We start from the raw sequence: 20,138 nt of genomic DNA, 5'->3' as shown, positions 1-20,138 counted from the left end.
TCTGAATGCATTTGACAATCCACCTAGCTATCCCCGACTTGGAGATGGGGTTGCCCTTGTGTGGTGGAGAGAAAGAGACACACAGTTGTTTGGTCTTAAGGAAAGGTTGTGTTCTCTCGATGTAGTAGAGTAAGGCTCGTTTGACATCTAGTGTGTGGAGAGCTCTTTCTGCAACAGTTTGTGGTTGCGAGAAGAATACTGGTAGTTCTACAGATTGGTTTAGGTGAAAAGGAGAAATGACTTTAGGGAGGAATTTTGGGTTGGTACGGAGAACAACTTTGTTATGGTGCATTTGTAGAAAAGGTTCTTGAATGGTAAATGCTTGTATCTCACTGACCCTTCTGAGGGAAGGGATGGCTACGAGAAAAGCTGTTTTCCATGTTAAACATTGGAGTTCAAATTTGTGTAGAGGTTCGAAGGGAGGCCCCATTAGTCTGGTGAGAACGATATTTAGGTTCCACACAGGTGAGGGTGGCACTCTGGGGGGAATTATTCTTTTAAGGCCTTCCATGAAGGTTTTAATGGCAGGTACTCTAAAGAGTGATAGATGTTGCCTGTTTTGTAGGCAAGCTGCTATAGCTGCGAGGTGCAGACGAATGGACGTATAGGCTAGATTACACCTTTGTAGGTGGAGTAAGTAGCCTATGATGTGTTGAATGGAGATGTCTAGGGGATTGAAGGTGTTGTTGTGACAATAGACAACAAAACGTTTCCACTTGGCGGCGTAGCACGCTCTAGTGGTGGGTCGCCTAGCTTCCTTGATGACGTTCATACAGTCAGGGGGAAGATTTAGATAACCGAATTCTAGGATTTCAGGAGCCAGATCGCAAGGTTGAGCTGAGCTGGGTCCAGGTGTCTGATCTCACCATGGTTCTGGGTTAAGAGGTGTGGAGAGAGGCGTAACTTTTGGTGCGGTACTACAGATAGTTGCAGCAGTGTGGTGTACCACGGTTGTCTGGCCCAAGTTGGAGCTACTACGATTAGTGTGAGGGAGTGTTGCTGTAGTTTGCGCACCACTAGTGGAATGAGTGGGAGAGGCGGAAAAGCGTACGCAAATCTGCCTGACCAGTTCATCCATATCGCACTCCCTTTGGACAATGGGTGTGGATATCTGGCGGCGAAGCTTGGGCATTTGGTGTTTTCGTGGGTGGCGAAGAGGTCCATCTGTGGATGCCCCCACATCTGAAAGTACGGCTGTAGAACTTGTGGGTGGAGTTCCCACTCGTGGATTTGTTGTGTTTGTCTGCTGAGCAGATCTGCCATAGTGTTTTGGACTCCTGGGACATGCCGAGCTAGGAGAAAGATTTTCTGTGGTATGGCCCATCGCCATATGCTCTGTGCTAGCTGAGAGAGCTGTGGAGAGTGTGTGCCGCCTTGTTTTTGAATATAGTACATGGCTGTCATGTTGTCTGTGCGGATTAGGACTGCTTTGCCTGAAATCTGTGTTTGAAAGGATTTTAGGGCTAAGAAGATCACTAGTAACTCCAGATGGTTGATGTGGAGAAACTTTTGTTGAGGTGTCCATGTGCCCTGCACAGTGAGATGTAATAGATGAGCTCCCCATCCGGAGAGCGATGCGTCCGTCGTTAGTACTATCTGGGAAACCGGGTCCAGGAACGGTCGACCCTTGGAAAGGTTTGTGGAGGTCCACCACTGCAGAGAGCGATGGGTGCGACAGTCTACCAACACCAGATCTGTTAACTGACCTTGGGCCTGGTTCCATTGGCGCGCTAAGCACTCTTGGAGAGGACGCATCTGGAGTCTTGCATGAGGTACTATGAAGATGCAAGAGGCCATCATCCCTATTAGTTGCATAAACACTCGAGCTGGAAGGGAGTGGTGTGCCATGAATTTTGCGCGTAGAGCCTGAATGCTTGTAATCCTGGCAGGATTGGGGTAGGCTAGCGCTTTTGAGGGGTATATGGTGGCACCGAGGTATTGTTTTATGTGGGATGGTTGTAGATGGGACTTTGCGTGGTTTACTGTGAAGCTCAGTTGGTGAAGTAGCTGGATAGTGGCATGCGTGTGTTGTACACACTGGCTGTATGAACTGTCTTTTATTAGCCAGTCGTCTAGGTATGGGAAGACATGGATGTGTTGTCTCCTGAGGTGTGCTGCCACTACTGCTAGGCACTTGGTGAATACACGTGGTGCTGTTGCGACTCCGAACGGGAGTACTTTGAATTGGTAGTGTTGGCCGTCCACTACGAATCTGAGGAACATCCGGTGAGCGTTGTGCACTGGAATGTAGAAATAAGCGTGTTTTAGGTCTAAAGTGGTCAGGAAGTCATTTTGGGAAAGCAGTGGAAGTACCTGTTGAAGCGTTACCATGTGAAAAGGGTCTGAGTGTATGTATTTGTTTAGGGGCCTGAGGTCTAGGATGGGCCTCAGAGCCTCGTCCCTTTTTGGTATGAGACAATATAGGGAGTAGACCCCCATATTTCGTTGGTCGGTAGGAACGTGTTCTATCGCCCTTTTCTGTAGGAGGGAGATTACCTCCTGCTTTAGTAGTGTTACATGTTCTTGTGACATTGGGCGTTGTCTGGGTGGAATGTTTGGGGGGGGTAGATATTAGTTCTAGGCAGTAGCCTGACCGAATTATTTGTATTACCCATTTGTCTGAGGTGATGGTGGCCCAGACAGGGAGGACATTTTGGAGTCTGCCCCGACCGGAGTGGGATGGTCTGGGGGGAGTGGAGGGAAGTCATTGGGTAGGTGCGGTGGCAGAGCGGGCGGTGTTTGTTCTGCCTCTGCCTTTGTTATTGTTGCCCCTGTAGCCGCCTCTTTGGTAGCCCCTTGTAAAGGTGGACTGGGTAGGGGCCTTATAGGAAGTGGAAGCGGAGTCGGAGGAGTAGCCTCTGGATGTGCTCCGAAAGGAAGAGCGGCGAAAGGAGCGCCTGGGAGGGTGCGATTGTAAAGCTCCCATGGATTTTGCCGTGTCTATGTCCTTTTTCATCTTTTCTAGGGCCTCATCCACTTTTGGGCCAAACAGATGTTCCTGGTCAAAGGGATGGTTGAGGATGGAGGCCTGTACCTCCGGTTTAAAACCCGAGATCCTTAGCCATGCATGGCGACGGAGGAGGACACTAGTATTGATGGCCCTGGAGGCTGTGTCTGCTGCATCTAGGGCACAATGTATGGAGGTGTTAGTAATGGTTTTGCCCTCCTGAATTAGCTTGTTGGCTCTAGGTTTGTATTTATCAGGGAGATGTTGCATAATGGCTTCTAATTCGTCATAATGGGCCCTGTCATACCTGGATTATTACTCACGACCCTCTGTGCCGGAGTGATGTCATCCACATCTGAATCGACGGCTTCGGAGGCGCTGACGAGTCCCTCGTCGGTGTGGTGTTCTTCTGGAGCGTCGACGCCTTCTCCGAAGATGTCGTCCGGAATCGCCGTCGACGAGTGTGCCATGGTTCTTCTAGCCCTTCGGTCTCGGATGGTTTTCTTGGACTTGAAGGACTTACACGCCGGACAATCTCGAGCCTTGTGTTCAGGGGAGAGGCAGAGATTGCATACTTCCTGGAGATCGGTGTGGGGGAACTTGGACGCACATCGAGGGCACTTCTTGAAGGGAGTCCTTTCCATTAGCCAGGACCGGAGCTTGGGTAGGCCCGAAGGCCGTCGTCGACGACCGGAATCGAAGGTTTTTGCCGATGAGAGGCGTGTCGAGTGGGGAGATCGCGATCGAAAACAATACCGCGAGTTGGGGTGAGGATTGCGTGTCGATCGTCGAACTGGAAGCTGTTCGGAACCGGAGCGCGAAGATCACATCCGAGCCTGATGGCGGAAAAAAAAATCTGAGGATGGAGCGGAAGCCCAAGCGCAATACGATCCAAAGGAGGAGTCACCGACCTCGTGACTTCCAAAGACTTACCAAGAGGAAAAACAACTGCAAACATCCGGGCCCAACACCAGATGGCGATCTATGCACAAGTGTGTAATCTGCAGCTCATATGCCTCGAACATTAAGTTATTGTGTATGCATGCGCATCAAGCATGCACATGGCTACAAAATGACACATTTTTTGTTGTTTATCGCTCTGAGTTGGATTGGTAAACAAAAATAAAAAAGCAGTTAAAGCAGATTGGTGGAGCAACGAGGGTGGACAGAACTCACCCAGGGTGAGTTGGACTCACCAATGGTGTGGTAAGTTAAACAGGGGATGAGCAGAAGTTACATGGGGGCGGGTAGCGAGAAGCAACATGGAGGGTGTGGGGAGGGAAGCAAACAGAGAGACGAACTTGGAGCAGAGGGGTAAGTAAATGGACAGTGGGGCTAGAGGGAAAAGCAAACAGATGAGAAAGCAACACGGGGATAAGCACACGAGGGGGAGCGCATGACAGGGTGGTGGCGAGAAACACGGGGGCAGAGAAAGCAATAAGCGTGGCGGAGGGGAAAATATATCAGGGGGACAGCTGGAAAACACATGCACTCTTGTGGAGTACTTAAACATACACGTAAATAAGTAGCATCTGAAAAGTAAGCAGTGGAAGGACACAACTAATGCACCCATGCTCTAGGGAAGGACAAAGGCATGAAGAGGAAGTAAACTCACACAAGGTAACAAATAAGAATAAAGTAAATGAACTGACAATGAGCCCAACCAATAGTAAGCAATGGGTATTCTCTATCTAAGCCCATTCTAATGTAATAATACACCTCGCAACAGACAGCACATGCACTGTCTAGTAGGTGAAACCTAACATGCTATCAGGGCAGGGCACAGATGGCCAACATAATTGGAGAAAAGTAGTAGTAGAAACAAAATTGTGCACACCTTGATGACAAACCTTGCACACTCAAGATAGAAGTGTAGATGAATGATCTGCCCAAGAATAGACTGCACCAATGAGACTAACCCAGGGTTCGCAACAAAAGCATTCAGCATTTTGTGATCTTCGGTAACGATGTATCTGTAAGAAACATTAGTTAGTTAGATTCCTCACCTTAGAATATCCCCAGGCGTCAGACTGGATCCGGAAGATTTTTCGTCAGCAATACCCCTTGCGCGTCGCTAGGCGTCGTCTGCGGCTCCGCGTCCGTCGTCGGCGTCGTGCGCCGGAATGACGTCGTCGGAGTACTTAGACGCCGCCCTCGCGCGCTGACGTCAGTTCTTGTACATAGCCTTCCACGCCAGGAACGCAGAGCCATGCAAGATACCGACACTGGTACCAAAAAATTCTAGGGCCCTGAAAGGGATAGCCTTAACCCTAGATGTCAGTTTGCAGAACGGTGAAGAATCTAACTAACTAATGTTTCTTACAGATACATCGTTACCGAAGGTAAGTAACTTGTTCATCTGAAAGAAACACGTTAGTTAGATTCCTCACCTTAGAATAGATACCCAAGCAATACCAACCCCGGTGGTGGGTCTGCGAACCAAGATCACACCAGAAAGTCCTGGAGGACAGAACGGCCAAAGAAGCCATCCCTCCAGACTTGGCTGTCTAGGCAATAATGCCTGGCAAAAGTGTGCAGTGAAGCCCACGTTGCCGCCTGACAGATGTCCTGCAAAGGGACCCCCCGTCCCAAAGCAGTAGTAGCCGCTGTGGCCCGAGTAGAATGGGCGCGCAGCCCAACAGGCGGTTCCTTTTTTGCCAAGGAATAACAGATTTTTATACACAAAACGACCCACCGGGAGATGGTCCGTTTGTGTACAGGTTTTCCCTTCTTTGCACCCACGTAGCCAACGAAAAGCTGGTCGTCCACCCGGAACTGTTTAGTGCGGTCCAAATAAAAGGAGAGCGCACGTTTTGGGTCCAGACGGTGGAGCCGCTCTTCCTCTTTAGAAGGATGCGGAGGCGGAAAGAAGGTGGGCAAGGTGACAGATTGCCCAAGATGAAAGGGGGTCACCACCTTCGGTAGAAAGGAAGGACGAGGCCGAAGGACAACCTTGTCCGGATGAACAGATAGAAAAGGAGGCTTGGACAATAGAGCCTGGAGCTCACTCACCCGTCTAGCCGAGGTGATGGCTACCAGGAAAGCAGTCTTAAGAGTTAGAAGACGAAGAGGACAATTGTGAAGAGGCTCAAAGGGAGCGCACATCAGGAATGTCAAGACAAGATTCAAGTCCCACTGAGGCATTACGAAAGGGACAGGAGGGAACGTGTGAGTAATGCCTTTAAGAAAGCGTGACACTACAGGGGACTTGAAAAGAGAGGGCTGATCAGGATGTTAAATGGTAGCGGCAGTTTCAGTCGATAACCCTTCAAGTATTGCCCGGCGGTAATCGCCTCTCATACCATTCGATAATTTACCAATGAAAGAGGCAGGCGCCGGAGACTAGAAGGCAGGAAACAAAGTTTTTATTCCGTCGGAGCAGAACACATCAGATCAGACAGCAAGGTATCGTCACGAGGTGCTCTAACTGCATCTCTGAGGCCTTCCCTCTTATACACAGGTTTATGACTTTATTGCAGGGTTATCATACATGGCACATTCTTGAGATTTGTCTTGGAACATGAAAGAACATCCTAGGAATCCCCACTTCGAGCTCGTTCCCACACATATCTACAGTGGAAGTCCCCACCCCATCATTACTAATCTGATACAGCGCTTTTATGCCGAGCTGAGAGGACACGGGGGGCTTCAGTGGGATTTTGTTGCTGCTAGTCACTGACCAAGGGTCTTTTATCGCCTGTGGGTGCTATATTTTAATGCTTGTAACATATTTTAAAAACGCTTTTTAAACTGTTCTAATTTTACCTTCACATTTCCGCATACCCGCACCTAAATCGAGTCGATCACCTTGCCGTTTGAGCAGGGCTCTCTCCTTTCCTTGCCTCTTTGAGCGCCATCTTGGGGGGCAGCAGAGACACATTTCAGGCGCCATATTGGTGAGCACTCTAGTGCTCAGGAATACGACGGACGCCTATTTTAGGCAGGAAATGCAAGCGCGCCGGCACTAATCTGATACAGCGCTTTTATGCCGAGCTGAGAGGACACGGGGGGCTTCAGTGGGATTTTGTTGCTGCTAGTCACTGACCAAGGGTCTTTTATCGCCTGTGGGTGCTATATTTTAATGCTTGTAACATATTTTAAAAACGCTTTTTAAACTGTTCTAATTTTACCTTCACATTTCCGCATACCCGCACCTAAATCGAGTCGATCACCTTGCCGTTTGAGCAGGGCTCTCTCCTTTCCTTGCCTCTTTGAGCGCCATCTTGGGGGGCAGCAGAGACACATTTCAGGCGCCATATTGGTGAGCACTCTAGTGCTCAGGAATACGACGGACGCCTATTTTAGGCAGGAAATGCAAGCGCGCAGCGCGCGCGCGCCGGAGGCGCGCCAGAGGCAAGCCCGTCTGCGCCCGTCCGCGCTCCGGATGTGCTCGGTGAGGTACATGCTGCCCGATTACCCAGCGAGGTACGTCGCATTTTTACCAGAGAACAGCTTTTGGATATAGGCAACAGTTTAGGTACCACTGTTGAACCTGAGCCTGCACACATTGGTCCCACTGTGGGTAAAAGGGGCACTACAACGCCCAGTAGCCTAATCTGCGGGCTGATTAATTGTAGGTCATTGGTAAAACACCACACGGAAATTGCTCTGCTGATTGACAATATGAAGCTTGATGCCCTGTTCCTCACGGAAACATGGATCAGGGCAGAATCGATAGTAGAGATAGGCCTCGCCTGCCCCGAAGGCTTCAAAATCTTACATAACCCAAGGAAAGGAGGCAGAGGGGGAGGGGTGGGGGTGATATTTAGGGAAGAACTTAAATTCCCCCTTCTACAGGTGGACGAGGTAGACGGCATTGAACTGATGGGATTCTCGCTGCAGGAAGCCAAGGGTAATCTCTTTTCAGGTTTGATCTGCTATCGTCCTCCAGGGAGTACCACTATGTATCAGTCCTTCTTGGATACCATTACCAACCTATCCCTAACTCACTCTAATCTAATCATTCTGGGCGACTTCAACTTGTGGGAGAATGCAAATATGGGTAGCTATTTGAGAGATTTGAAATGTACTTGCACCAACTTTAATCTCCAACAATTAGTTACCTCCCCGACCCATCAGGGAGGGCACATTATCGATCTCCTGTTTGCAAATGAGCTGAAAGCTGAAATACTAAACATTGTTCCTCAAAACTGGACAGATCATTACCTAATTCATTTTAAAATGTTGCTAGCTGGCCGACGGGACCAAGTTAAAGCCTCTGCGACTTCTCGAAGAGGTAGAAATTGGGCTCAGTTGGCCAGGACCGGTGCCCTCCTGATACCTCCTATAGGGAACCCCTTCCGTGCATCTAGCACAGTGGAGGAAAACTATGCTATTTATCAGGAGTTCATTACGGATGCCCTGGATCAATTAATCCCTCTGAAGAATATAAAAACCAGAAATAAAACTTCTGCGCCCTGGTACAATGAGGAATTGAAACAGCTACGCCTCCAGTGCAAGCAGGCAGAAAGGAAATGGAGGAAGGGGTACTTGGAGGAGGATAAGTTAGTGCTAAAGATGGCACAGACTAAGTACAAGACGCTTATTCTAGAAAGTAAAGCCACTTTCTACGCCAAAACTATTGTACAAGCAACAAATGGAACCAGAGAACTCTTTAAGATTGTTAGAGACCTCTCAGCTCCAACTTGCCTAGAAAACAAAGTGGAGGCTTCACAGAAGTTATGCGACGAGATCGCCACCCACTTTGAGGAAAAAGTGGCAAAGATCGTGGGCTCCTTCAAGGACAACGAAACTGCTACCCAGGATGGGTTAGAGGTAACTGAAGGGGTCCCGGGTCAGCAATGCACCTTGGATAGGTTTCCTACCCTTTCAGACCTTGTCTTCAATTCTACGGTGCAAAGCATATCTTCGGGCTCACCACTCGACCCCTTGCCCCAGAAGGTGTGGAGATCATATGGCCGCCTGACCTTCCCTTGGTTACGACAGATATGTAACCACTCTCTGGAAGAAGGTACAGTCCCAAAGGGCTGGAAGAAGGCGGTGGTGTCACCTCTGATCAAGAAGCCCTCTTTGGACCCGAATAACCCGGCCAACTTTCGGCCAATCTCCCTCCTTCCCTTCCCAATTAAAATTTTGGAAAGGGTTGTGAGCAGATCGCTTTCAGATTACTTGGAAGAGCATAACTTGTTGGATAGGGATCAGTTTGGTTTCCGACCCGGACATGGGACAGAGTCAGCCCTGACAACTATGATGGATAATCTACGGATGCGGGCGGACAACGGGAGCACAGCGGTTTTGGTGCTCCTGGATATGTCGGCCGCATTCGACACAGTGAGTCATCCAATTTTGCTCAGGAGACTGGAGGGCATCGGGATAAAGGGACGGGCACTGCAGTGGTTCCGTTCCTATCTGACAGGGAGACAGCAGATGGTAACCTTGGGACCATTTACATCTAGGACTTTTTCTATAGCCCATGGAGTACCGCAGGGCTCCAGTATCAGCCCCATTCTTTTTAACATTTACTTACAACCACTCTTCTCTATTATCAAAGCATTCGGGGTTGAATTGGTCAACTATGCTGATGACACGCAATTGGTATTCTCCATGGAGGGTAAACATGCTGTCCCCACGGAACGATTCCATGAGTGCATGCGGCTGACAACAGACTGGCTGCAGCGTAACTCTCTACAGTTCAATGGAGGAAAGACTGAGATATTGTACTACTCACCAGCAAGAGTACCTCTACTACCCCCGGTCGAATTCAGGCTTGCCCCAGAGGAAGATTCGTTGACCCCGACTAAGACAATACGCAACCTGGGGGTCCTTATAGATAACAACCTCCAAATGGAATCTCAGGCAGGCAAGACAGCCAGTGTGTGTTTTGGGCTACTGCGCTTGTTGCGCCAGATCTTACCGATTCTACCGAATGAGATGCGCTCCCTGGTCGTGAGCAGCACAGTGTTAAGTAGGATGGACTACTGTAACTCCCTGTATCTGGGGGCCCCTCAATATATCATCCAGGGGCTGCAAAGAGTCCAATCAGCTGCAGCCAAATTAGTGTTAAACCGTAGACGTGCTTCATCCTCTACTCAGGCTCTGAGAGAGCTTCACTGGCTGCCAATCAAAGAACGGGTCCAATTTAAATCCCTCTGTTTGGTATATAGAGCAACACATGGGATGGGCCCAATACCCCTCCAGGAAAAATTCACCTGGTACCTCCCACAGAGACAGCTTCGCTCTTCCAGCGCTAACCTGTTGGTAGTTCCTAGATTCAAACGGTCTAGGATGGGCGGGCGGGCTTTCAGCGTGGCAGGAGCCTTGCTGTGGAATGAGCTACCACAGAAGATTAGACAACTTGACTCATTAACCGACTTCAGAAAGAGCCTTAAAACCTGGCTATTTCCGAAAGCCTAATCCCCCGTGTGTTTATCATCTCGACCGGTAATAGCTGTGCTATATCAGAGCGCCAGGATACCCGTAGGGTCACAGTAGCGCTATACAAGAATTAATACAATACAATACAATACAATACAATCCACAGTAGGAGATGGCTATTACACAGCTGGACATTCCGCCAATTCCCGGGGGTGTGTGCGACCGGCCGGGTCTCAGGGGGTAGGGGCTTTTGATCTACTGTAATCCCTTTGATGTGGGGTGTTTCCCTTACAGTAGGGACAATAAACTGCATCCGCAGGGCTAGGTGATGGCCTGGGATCGATTCGGACAATGGGGCGCAGAGGAAGGGGGTTATCATGCATGACCATGTATGGGATGTCGGTCAGGCGTAGGATGTGGTTCCATGGCAGGGTCGCGCAGAAGGAGAGGGTTTATGGCCCGTGTATGAGAGAGCGGGGGTGGCCGGCGCGCGGGGGATGCTTGCAGCGCCAGGGGAACGCGCTGGCGATCGACAATGAGCGGGGGAGAGAGTGGGGTGCCTAAAATGGCGGCCGTGCGTTCGCTGTGCGTGGCGCTGGGGAGAGGCAAGATGGCGCAGATAATGTTCAGTTACAAGCTAAATTTCCACAAGGAAGCCGTAAGAAGGCAGAGAGAGCAGCAAGATAACCTTTCAAGGTGCCCAGGGCAGAGCCCTGCCAGGCCAAAGAAAGAAGAAAGAGGAGAACCTCAGAAAGAGGGGCGGAAAGGGGATCCACAGCCTTTGATGTGCACCATGCCACAAATTTGTTCCACCGGCAGGCGTATACCGTCTTTGTGGAGGGACGCCTGGCTGCCAGAATGATATCACAGACTTCAGGAGGCAAGTCAAATGGCATCAACTGCCGCCGCTCAATCTCCACGCATGGAGGTGGAGGCTGGACAGGTTCGGGTGGAGGACCGTCCCCTGCTGCTGCGACAGAAGATCCTCCCGAAGGGGCAGACGTATCGGAGGATCGGTCAACATACTGAGTAGCTCGGGATACCAGTACCTTCGTGCCCAATCCGGAGCCACCAAGATGACTTGGGCCCGGTCGCGCTTGATCTTCTTCAGCACTCTGGGCAGAAGTGGTATAGGCGGAAAGGCGTACAACAGACCGCAACTCCACTCGCGACGAAAAGCGTCGCCGAGCGAGTGCCGCCTTGGAAATCCCAACGCGCAGAACTGCTGACATTGCGCGTTCTCGTCGGTGGCGAATAGATCTAACCAAGGCTCTCCCCACTGCTGAAAGAGACCTTGCGCCACCTCGGAGGTCAGACGCCATTCGTGATCCATCATGCACCGGCAGCTGAGTTTGTCTGCTCTGGCGTTCAGAGAGCCCGCCAGATGTTGAACCACCAGGGTGATGCCCTGGTATTCCAGCCATGTCCAGAGGCGCAGAGCCTCTTGACAAAGGGTCCACGACCCCACCCCGCCCTGTTTGTTGCACATGGCGGTGGTGTTGTCCGTGAACACCTGCACGACACTTCCCCGGACAGAGGGAAGGAAGGCTTTCAGTGGAAGTCGGATCGCTCTCAGCTCCAACAAGTTGATGTGGAGGCGAGACTCCGCCGGAGACCAGAGGCCTCTGATCTCCGCCTCTCCCATATGGCCCCCCCATCCCAGGAGGGACGCATCCGTCACTACGACATGCTCCGGTAGGGAGAGGCTGTTGCCCGTGACCCAATTGCGGTCCGTGAGCCACCACTGCAACTGCTGTGCAGTGCCCTCCGAGATCAAGACATGGTCGGACAGGTTGCCGTGATGCTGGGCCCACTGAAACTTCAGGTCCCACTGCAGAGCCCGCATGCGCCGCCTGGCGTGATGCACTAGTAGGATGCAGGAGGCCATCAGCCCCAGAAGCCGCAACACTAGCCTAACCGAAACCCAGGATAGAGGCCGAAAGATGGGAATCAGGGCCTGTATATCCCGGACCCGCTGTTCCGGTGGATGAACCCGGAACTGCGCCGAATCGAGAACCGCTCCGATGAAAAGGAGCTTCTGAGAGGGACTCAGGTGTGACTTCGGCACGTTGATGGAAAACCCCAGCAAATGCAGGAGATCCGCCGTAGTCTGGAGGTGGGAGACGACTGTCTGGGGCGAGCCCGCCTTCAACAACCAGTCGTCGAGATAGGGGAAGACTGGAACCCCTGATCTGCGCAGATGAGCTGCGACCACCATCACTTTCGTGAACACCCGAGGGGCACCGGTAAGGCCGAAGGGGAGCACAGTGAACTGAAAGTGCTCCTGACCCACCGTGAACCGCAGGTAACGCCGGTGGGCCGGCAGGACGGGGATGTGGAAATATGCGTCCTGCAAGTCCAACTCTACCATCCAGTCTCCAGGGTCGAGGGCAGCTAGAACCTGAGCCAAAGTTAACATTTTGAACCGTTCCTTCCGGAGGAAGGCATTGACGTTCCGGAGGTCCAAGATAGGGCGCAGGCCCCCTTTGCCCTTCTTGGGAACCAGAAAGTAGTGGGAATAACAACCACGACCTACTTCTGGGCTCGGAACGCGCTCGACGGCCCCCTTGGCCAAGAGGGACGAAACTTCCTCGTGGAGAAGATTCAAATGATCCCCCGAGATACGGTGGTGCTGGGGGGGCATGGCTGGAGGGGTCGTCTCGAAGGGGAGGGAGTAGCCCCTTCAGACGATTTGCAGCACCCACCTGTTCGATGTGATGGACCGCCAGTGGAGCAGGTGATGGCGAACTCTGCCGCCCACTGGCGTGGAATGGACCTGAAAGCTCGGACTAGGAAGGCTTTGAGGCGGATGCTGCCGGGGTGGATGTGGACTGACCGCGTCGTCCTCCAGTACCGCCTCGGCGGAAACCACGTCCGCGACCGCGTGCATGTTGGTTCTGCGGCCGGTGGCTAGGCGGACGTGAGGAGGTGCCCCTTCCTTGGCCACGAAAGGAGCGAAAAGCGGAAGTTTGTGGCCGCGGGGCCGAGAGGCCCAAGGACGGGGCCGTAGCCCGGGAGTCCTTGAAGCGAGCCAGCGCACTGTCCGCTTTCTCACCAAAAAGGCGAGCGCCATCAAAAGGCATGTCCATGAGGGTGCTCTGGACATCCCCTGAAAAGGACGTGGACCGCAGCCAGGCATGACGTCGAAGCGCCACCGTGGTAGAAATCGCCCTACCCAGCGAGTCCGTAGTGTCAAGCCCACATCGGATTGCATGGCGCGCTGCATCTCTCCCATCGGCCAGGGCCGAGGAAAGCCGCGCCCGGGCCTCCTCCGGGCACAGTGGCAGCATGTCCTCCACCGCATCCCACAGAGAGTGGGAATAACGGTCCAAGAGACAGGTGGTGTTCAAAGACCGCAGGCCCAAACTGAGCGAAGAGAACAGCTTCTTACCAAACTGTTCCAGTCTCTTGGAATCCCGGTCCGGAGGAGCGGACGGGAAGGAGGATTGGGAGGTAGAGGCCTGGATAGCCAGACTCTCGGGGTGGGGTGTTGGGACAGAAAACTGGGGTCGCCCGGAGCAGGGCGGTGGCGCCTGGCAACGTTCCTATCCACAGGAGGGACTGTGGAGGGCTTGGACCAGGTGCCCTGCAGAACGTCAGTGAGGGCCTCATTGAATGGCAGCAGAGGCTCAGTGGAGCATGCGGCAGACTGAAGCACCTCAGTGAGGATGTTAGTCCTCAGAGCCACGGCAGGCAGCTCGAGCCCAAGGGCTTCGGCCGCCTTGCGCAGCACCACAGAAAAGGCTGCACCCTCCTCCGAAGCCACAGTCGGAGGAGAGATGAATCCAGTGTCTGGTGAGGTATCCAACCCACTGGCCTCCCCCAGTTCATCTGCCCAGTCCTGTGCAAGTTGGCTCTGAAGGGCCATAGGGTCATCAGACGCCTCCCAGTCGCCCCCGTCATCCGATTCCTGGTAAACAGGAGGAATGATCGGAGCCGGTCGATAGACAATATGTGTCTCTAGCGGCGTCGGATGCGGCGTCGGGCGGCGCAGCATCGGCGTCGGGACCGGACAGGGGCTGAACCGGGGATCGACGTCGACCGGAGCCGGCGTCAGGGGTGGTATCGGTGTCGGCGCCGGAGGCTTAACGAGGTCGACCGGCGTCGACGGGGGCCCAGGCTCGGGCCCCTCGGGGACCTGCGGCGTCGGGGCCCGAGCCTCCAACAGCGCCGGGGCCGGAGCCGCCGGCATGCGAGGTCGCCCAGTCGAGTCCGCGGGGCCCGAAGGCGCACCAGCGGGCGTCGACGGCGGGGCCAGGTTCCTCTTGGCCGAGAGGAAGGCACTGACCTCCGCCGGTGTCGCGTCAGTCCCAGGGACCGTCGGGTATGGGGACTTGCGCGGCGCCTGCGGCTCCGCAGGAGCCGCGGGAGTGGAACCACCCGGACCCTCGGCCGAGTCGCGCGACCGGCGAGGGGAGCCCGAAGAGCGGTGTTGCTTCTTGGAGTGCCTCGACTTACCCGAAGACTTCGAGCCAGACGAGTGACGATGTCTAGTGCGGCTCCACGACCGATCCTTGGACCTCCTCCTGGACCGGGATCGAGAGCGACGCGGAGCCGAGTGGCGAAGCTCGAGAAGCTTGCGGGACCGCTCCCGCCTAGCTTTCGAGGTCAGGGCCATACAGTCGGAGCACGACGCCGCGTCGTGGTCGAGGCCCAAGCAGTACAGGCACCGGCGGTGATGATCGGTCACCGACATCAGTCGGAGACAGTCGTCGCAGGCTTTGAAACCAGGCATCCTACCGGCACCAGAGTCGAGAATTGACCAAAAAGAGTCAAAAAAGTTAGTCAAAAATTGACTAAAGGGGTAGCTCTCCCGGATCTGCGCTTACTGGCATGGAAAAAAGAAGAACTGACGTCAGCGCGCGAGGGCGGCGTCTAAGTACTCCGACGACGTCATTCCGGCGCACGACGCCGACGACGGACGCGGAGCCGCAGACGACGCCTAGCGGCGCGCAAGGGGTATTGCTGACGAAAAATCTTCCGGATCCAGTCTGACGCCTGGGGATATTCTAAGGTGAGGAATCTAACTAACATGTTTCTGTCAGATTGTACAATACGAAGAATGAATAGATGCGAAAACCAATAAATGAATGAAACAATTATATAATGTGGTTCTTCAAACGTAATTCTATCTGAAAGCTTCTTGGTTACCAATTATTATGTGGTGGCATTTCCCAACAGGCTCAGAATAAGTAAGAGGCAGTATGAAAAAGAACTTACGATAATCCATTATCAAACATGGTAGATTCCTAGAAAGATTTCATTGTGTACCTGAGCAGCCATTAGCTCCCACTTACATGACCCTGAAAATCATCACAAACTATACACAACATTTTACCACAGGAATCAAGTAAATTAAAAAAGAGCTCCCAGAAAATGTTGGTGCTTCTATTCCATTTCAAAGATAAAAGATTCTGCATTATGGTATTCTCACCCGTTTGCCGGTCCTTTTCCACACAATAGCAGTTGTCATAAAACTCTGTGAACGTGGTGGCCAGCTCGTAAAGGTAGTCACAGAGTGTGTGAAGAAGAAGGTCCTCTAGGATCTTCTGTAGGATCTCCGGGAACCGCAAGATACACTTGCCCAACTTCCATTCCTTCTCGTGGTCCAAAATGATCTCTTTCTCAGCGGCTTCACGCAGCATCTTCTCATCCACATTTGCAAGTCGTGCAATACTCCTAAAAATATAAGGTACATAAAGGTTTGATCCTTACTGAAGGAACATATACCTGTGTAAGCTGAATCACTGTCCCCTCTTGGCACCAATTTGTGGGCAGTTATCAAACAACCTCTCCACCTACCAATGGCGTATAAAATGCTAATTTAGTATCTAAATTATAAAAAATAGGTTTTGCAAGCTCTAGCTGGAAAAATATTCTGGGGGATGCGATAATTATCCCCACAACCTGAAATTCCGATCCCTGCACAAACTCACGTTTGCGCATGAATCTAAATTTGCCTTCTTCCTCGGGATCGGGCATCAGTTACCCCAACTGAAAATTGAGAGCAGCAGTAAAAGTACGAGACCGGGTGAAGGCAAATTGTGATGGTCCACATACCCTGGGCCATGCCCACACTACTGCATGCTTTACCCCTCATGAGCGAACACTGGCACTGAAAAAGGGCTTCGGGGAATAAAAACAGCCACATCTGGCATTCAAACCTACTAATATCTTTGGGACTAAATCAACAAGAAGAGCAGAACAGGAGAACTGCACTCTTCTTCCACCCATGAGCTGCACTGCCTCTACCTGAGAAAGGACATGTGTACCAATGCCAGCTGAGAGCTGGACGTGGGTGTCACCAAAACGTGTGCCTCAAGATGACACATTTCAGTTTTATCTTCGTAAAAACACACAGCTGCCCAGCAGGAGTCACCTTTTTAGTGTCACCAGTTTTTCTTCATTTGTTTAAAAAAACACAGCATTCAGTGCAACAAAATGACTAGCAGTCCGTTCAAAAACATAACAGAAATTATAGAATTAACAACATCTCCCGTTTCAGACAGTCCCGCTTCTTTCAGCAGTGTTTTACAACTGAATTCTTGAAACAGAGTTATTTAATGCTATGTTCTGAATGAGGTTTATCGGCAAACAAATCAAACAACCATGACAAGAATTTAATGACTCGTGTTGTGCTTCAGTTTTTTTGACAAAGTGAGATATATGAACATTGGAAAGCAGAAGGCTTCTGATGTAATAAACACACATGGCATCCACCAAAGGAAAAGACACCAACCAACACTTCTGTATGTTACGACCTCCTGCCCCAGGACAACATTAATTCTGCTCAACTCTGTGTGCTGTCCTGATCTAACAGTATTACCTGTGAGCGATACTAAAATCAATGTCATCTTGTCAGTTGTTTTCCCAAAGTTATAGCCTAGGGTGTGCAGCCATGCCGGGGCACTAAAATACTACGGACACAAACAGTGAAGGTCTGGGTCAAAAAACCGCACAACATGAATGTCAAATTTTCTCGCTAGCAGTAAAAGGCAAATTGAGGAGCCAAGAGTAACATCTGTAGGTCTGGCAGAAGGCAGGATTGAAGAACGAGTGTGAGGATCACATGCTTTGCAAACTGTGTGAGCAGACCAGAAGAAAAGAACAGAGGTGGGAAAATGTGTGGGCCCAATAGAAAAGGATAGCTTACAAGGTGCATGCTTTCAGAGTTCCCAGATAAATGCTAGCTTTGACAAGGGAAGTGTGGGCAGACCAATAAGCAGGAAGAAATCTATACTCACAGAGGAAGGGGAAAATATTTATATTTATATTGTGATACAATTATACATTTTCATGGGCCATAGAAAAAAAAATAATGTATTAGTGATGGACAGAATTTTATCTGGGACAACTAACTGTGCCTCATTTGGCCATAACTATCTGTGCTGCGATGCAATTGTTCCTTCACTATGAATTACTGTGTTGTGCAAGTATAATAATTATACACAAAGTCAGCACTAGTTTCCTTATCATCACACCCCTCTTCTTTGGCCTGTTAGTATTAAAGCAAAGCAAGGCACCTGATTCTGGTGAAGGCGTACAGCAGGTATGCCGCTGTGTTCCCACGATCATCCAACATTTTATCGAAGGAGAAGATGTAATCGTTCATTCGGTTGTGAGAGAGGTCGGCGTATTTCACACAGCCAAATGCTACAGCCTCCTGTGCAGCTTTCAATTCTTCTGCTGTTAAAACCTTTAAAAAAAAAAAAAGCATGGATCACTTTTCTAACCACCGAGTACAATTTGCTTCAGTACACCGAAGCAATAGTGGCACATATGAAAGGAAAATGCTATTTACCAGTATGCATCTGTTCTTGGCATATAGAGCTGCAGAGTTGTACACTGTGCATAGATCGCCATCTGGTGTTGGGCTCGGATGCTTGCACTTTGTTGTTGTCTTGGAAGAGTCTTTTGTAGTCAAGAGATAGGTGACTCCTCCCTTGGACGATAGTGCGCATGGGGATCGACTCCATCCTCAGATTGTTTTTCGCCATGATGGGAAATGATGGAGTCAGTAAGAGATAAAGAGTTGTCCATGTGAATGTATCTAATTAAGATAGTACTGGAACAGATACAGGTTCCGGGGAGGCGGGTGGGTGTGTACAACTCTGCAGCTCTACATGCCAAGAACAAATGCATACTGGTAAGTAGCATTTTCCGTTCAAGGCATATGAGCTGCAGATTGTACACTGTGCATAGACTGTACAGCAGTGTCTCCCCTAGCGGTGGTCATCTGTATCTGTTGCAGTGGTTTGAAAAAGTGTTTTAAGAACAGCGTGGCCTACAGAAGCCTGTTGCTTAGCCTGCACGTCAACACAATAGTGTTTGGTGAAGGTGTGTGGTGTAGACCATGTAGCTGCTTTACAGATGTCATCTAAGGAAATGTTCCCTAAGAATGCCATGGAAGCCCCTAGTTTGCGTGTTGAGTGCGCTCTAGGGGGAATTGTTAATGTGCGTTTAGCCTTCTGGCAGCATATTTGAATGCATTTTATTATCCACCTAGCGATCCCAGCTTTGGAGAGGAGGTTATCTTTATGAGGTGGTGAGAAGGCTATAAACAGTTGTTCTGTCTTTCTAAAGGGTTTAGTTCTGTCAATGTAGGGCTCTTTTGACATCAAGTGTGTGAAGAGTTCTCTCTGCTACAGAGTCTGGGTTTTGGAAAAACACAGGTAAATCAACTGATTGGTTATGATGAAAAGCAGAGATTACTTTGGGAAGGAATTTTGTATTTGTTCTAAGAACCACCTTGTTACAATGTATTTGTAAGAATGGTTCTTGTATGGTTAAAGCCTGGATCTCACTTACTCTCCTGAGAGAGGTAATTGTGACAAGGAAAGCTACTTTCCATGTGAGGAACTGCAGTTCACATTTGTGTAGAGGTTCAAATGGGGGACCCATGAGCCTGGTAAGAACAATGTTTAAATTCCACACCGGAGAGGGTGGCAGTCTGGGGGGAATGATCCTTTTAAGGCCCTCCATAAATGCTTTAATTGCAGGTACTCTAAATAGTAAAAGTGTTGTCTGTTTTGTAAATAAGCGGCAAGTGCCGATGGGTGTAATCTTATGGATGAATATGCTAGATTACACCTTTGTAAGAGTAGTAAATAACAAATGATGTCCTGGATTGAAGCATCCAGCGGATCAATGTTCTTGTTATTGCAGTATATGACAAATCTTTTCCATTTTGCTGCATAGCAAGCTCTAGTAGTAGAGCGTCTGGCTTGTTTAATGATGTTCATACAGTCTGTTGGAAGGTTAAGATAACTGAACTCTAGGACTTCAGGAGCCAGATAGCTAGATTCAGTTGACCTGGATCGGGGTGCCTGATGTCTCCATGGTTCTGCGTTAGCAACGTTGGGGAGAGACGTAGTTTTTGATGTGGAACTACTGAAAGTTCCAGTAGTGTTGTGAACCATGGTTGCCGTGCCCATGTCGGAGCCACCAGGATCATCCTGAGAGACTGTTGTCTGAGCTTGCGTACTACTAGGGGAATCAGTGGGAGTGGCGGAAAAGTGTATGCAAATCTGCCTGACCAGTTCATCCATATCGCATTGCCTTTGGACAACGGGTGTGGAAACATGGCGGCGAAGGTTGGGCATTTTGCATATGCGTGTGTGGCGAACAAATCTAGGTCTGGTTGACCCCACATTTGGAAAAATGGTTGAACTTGGGGATGAAGTTCCCATTCGTGTATCTGCTGTGTCTGTCGACTTAGCAGATCCGCAATCTGATTGTGAACTCCTGGAAGATGTTCTGCCAGAAGGTATATGTCCTGTGGAATGGCTCATCTCCAAATGTTTTGCGCCAGCTGAGACAGCTGCAAAGAAAGTGTGCCTCCCTGTTTTTGTATGTA

At 50.5% G+C, this 20,138-nt stretch overlaps 1 protein-coding gene across 2 annotated transcripts in view; it reads right to left on the bottom strand.

The window, feature by feature from the left end:
* Window positions 1-20,138, bottom strand: part of RARS1 (arginyl-tRNA synthetase 1) — a 219,223-nt gene that overhangs the window by 28,013 nt on the left and 171,072 nt on the right. For both annotated transcript variants that reach the window (XM_085617844.1, XM_085617845.1), the window contains exons 13-14: window positions 17,806-17,978; window positions 15,717-15,961 (exon numbers count right to left, since the gene is read on the bottom strand). In XM_085617844.1, the coding sequence (XP_085473970.1) occupies window positions 15,717-15,961; window positions 17,806-17,978 (418 nt within the window). The remainder of the gene's footprint in view (window positions 1-15,716; window positions 15,962-17,805; window positions 17,979-20,138) is intronic.

The sequence above is a fragment of the Triturus cristatus genome, chromosome 7 (genome assembly GCF_964204655.1).
Source record: "Triturus cristatus chromosome 7, aTriCri1.1, whole genome shotgun sequence".
Lineage (NCBI taxonomy): Eukaryota > Metazoa > Chordata > Amphibia > Caudata > Salamandridae > Triturus > Triturus cristatus.
This window is presented reverse-complemented; position numbering and strand designations above follow the sequence as displayed.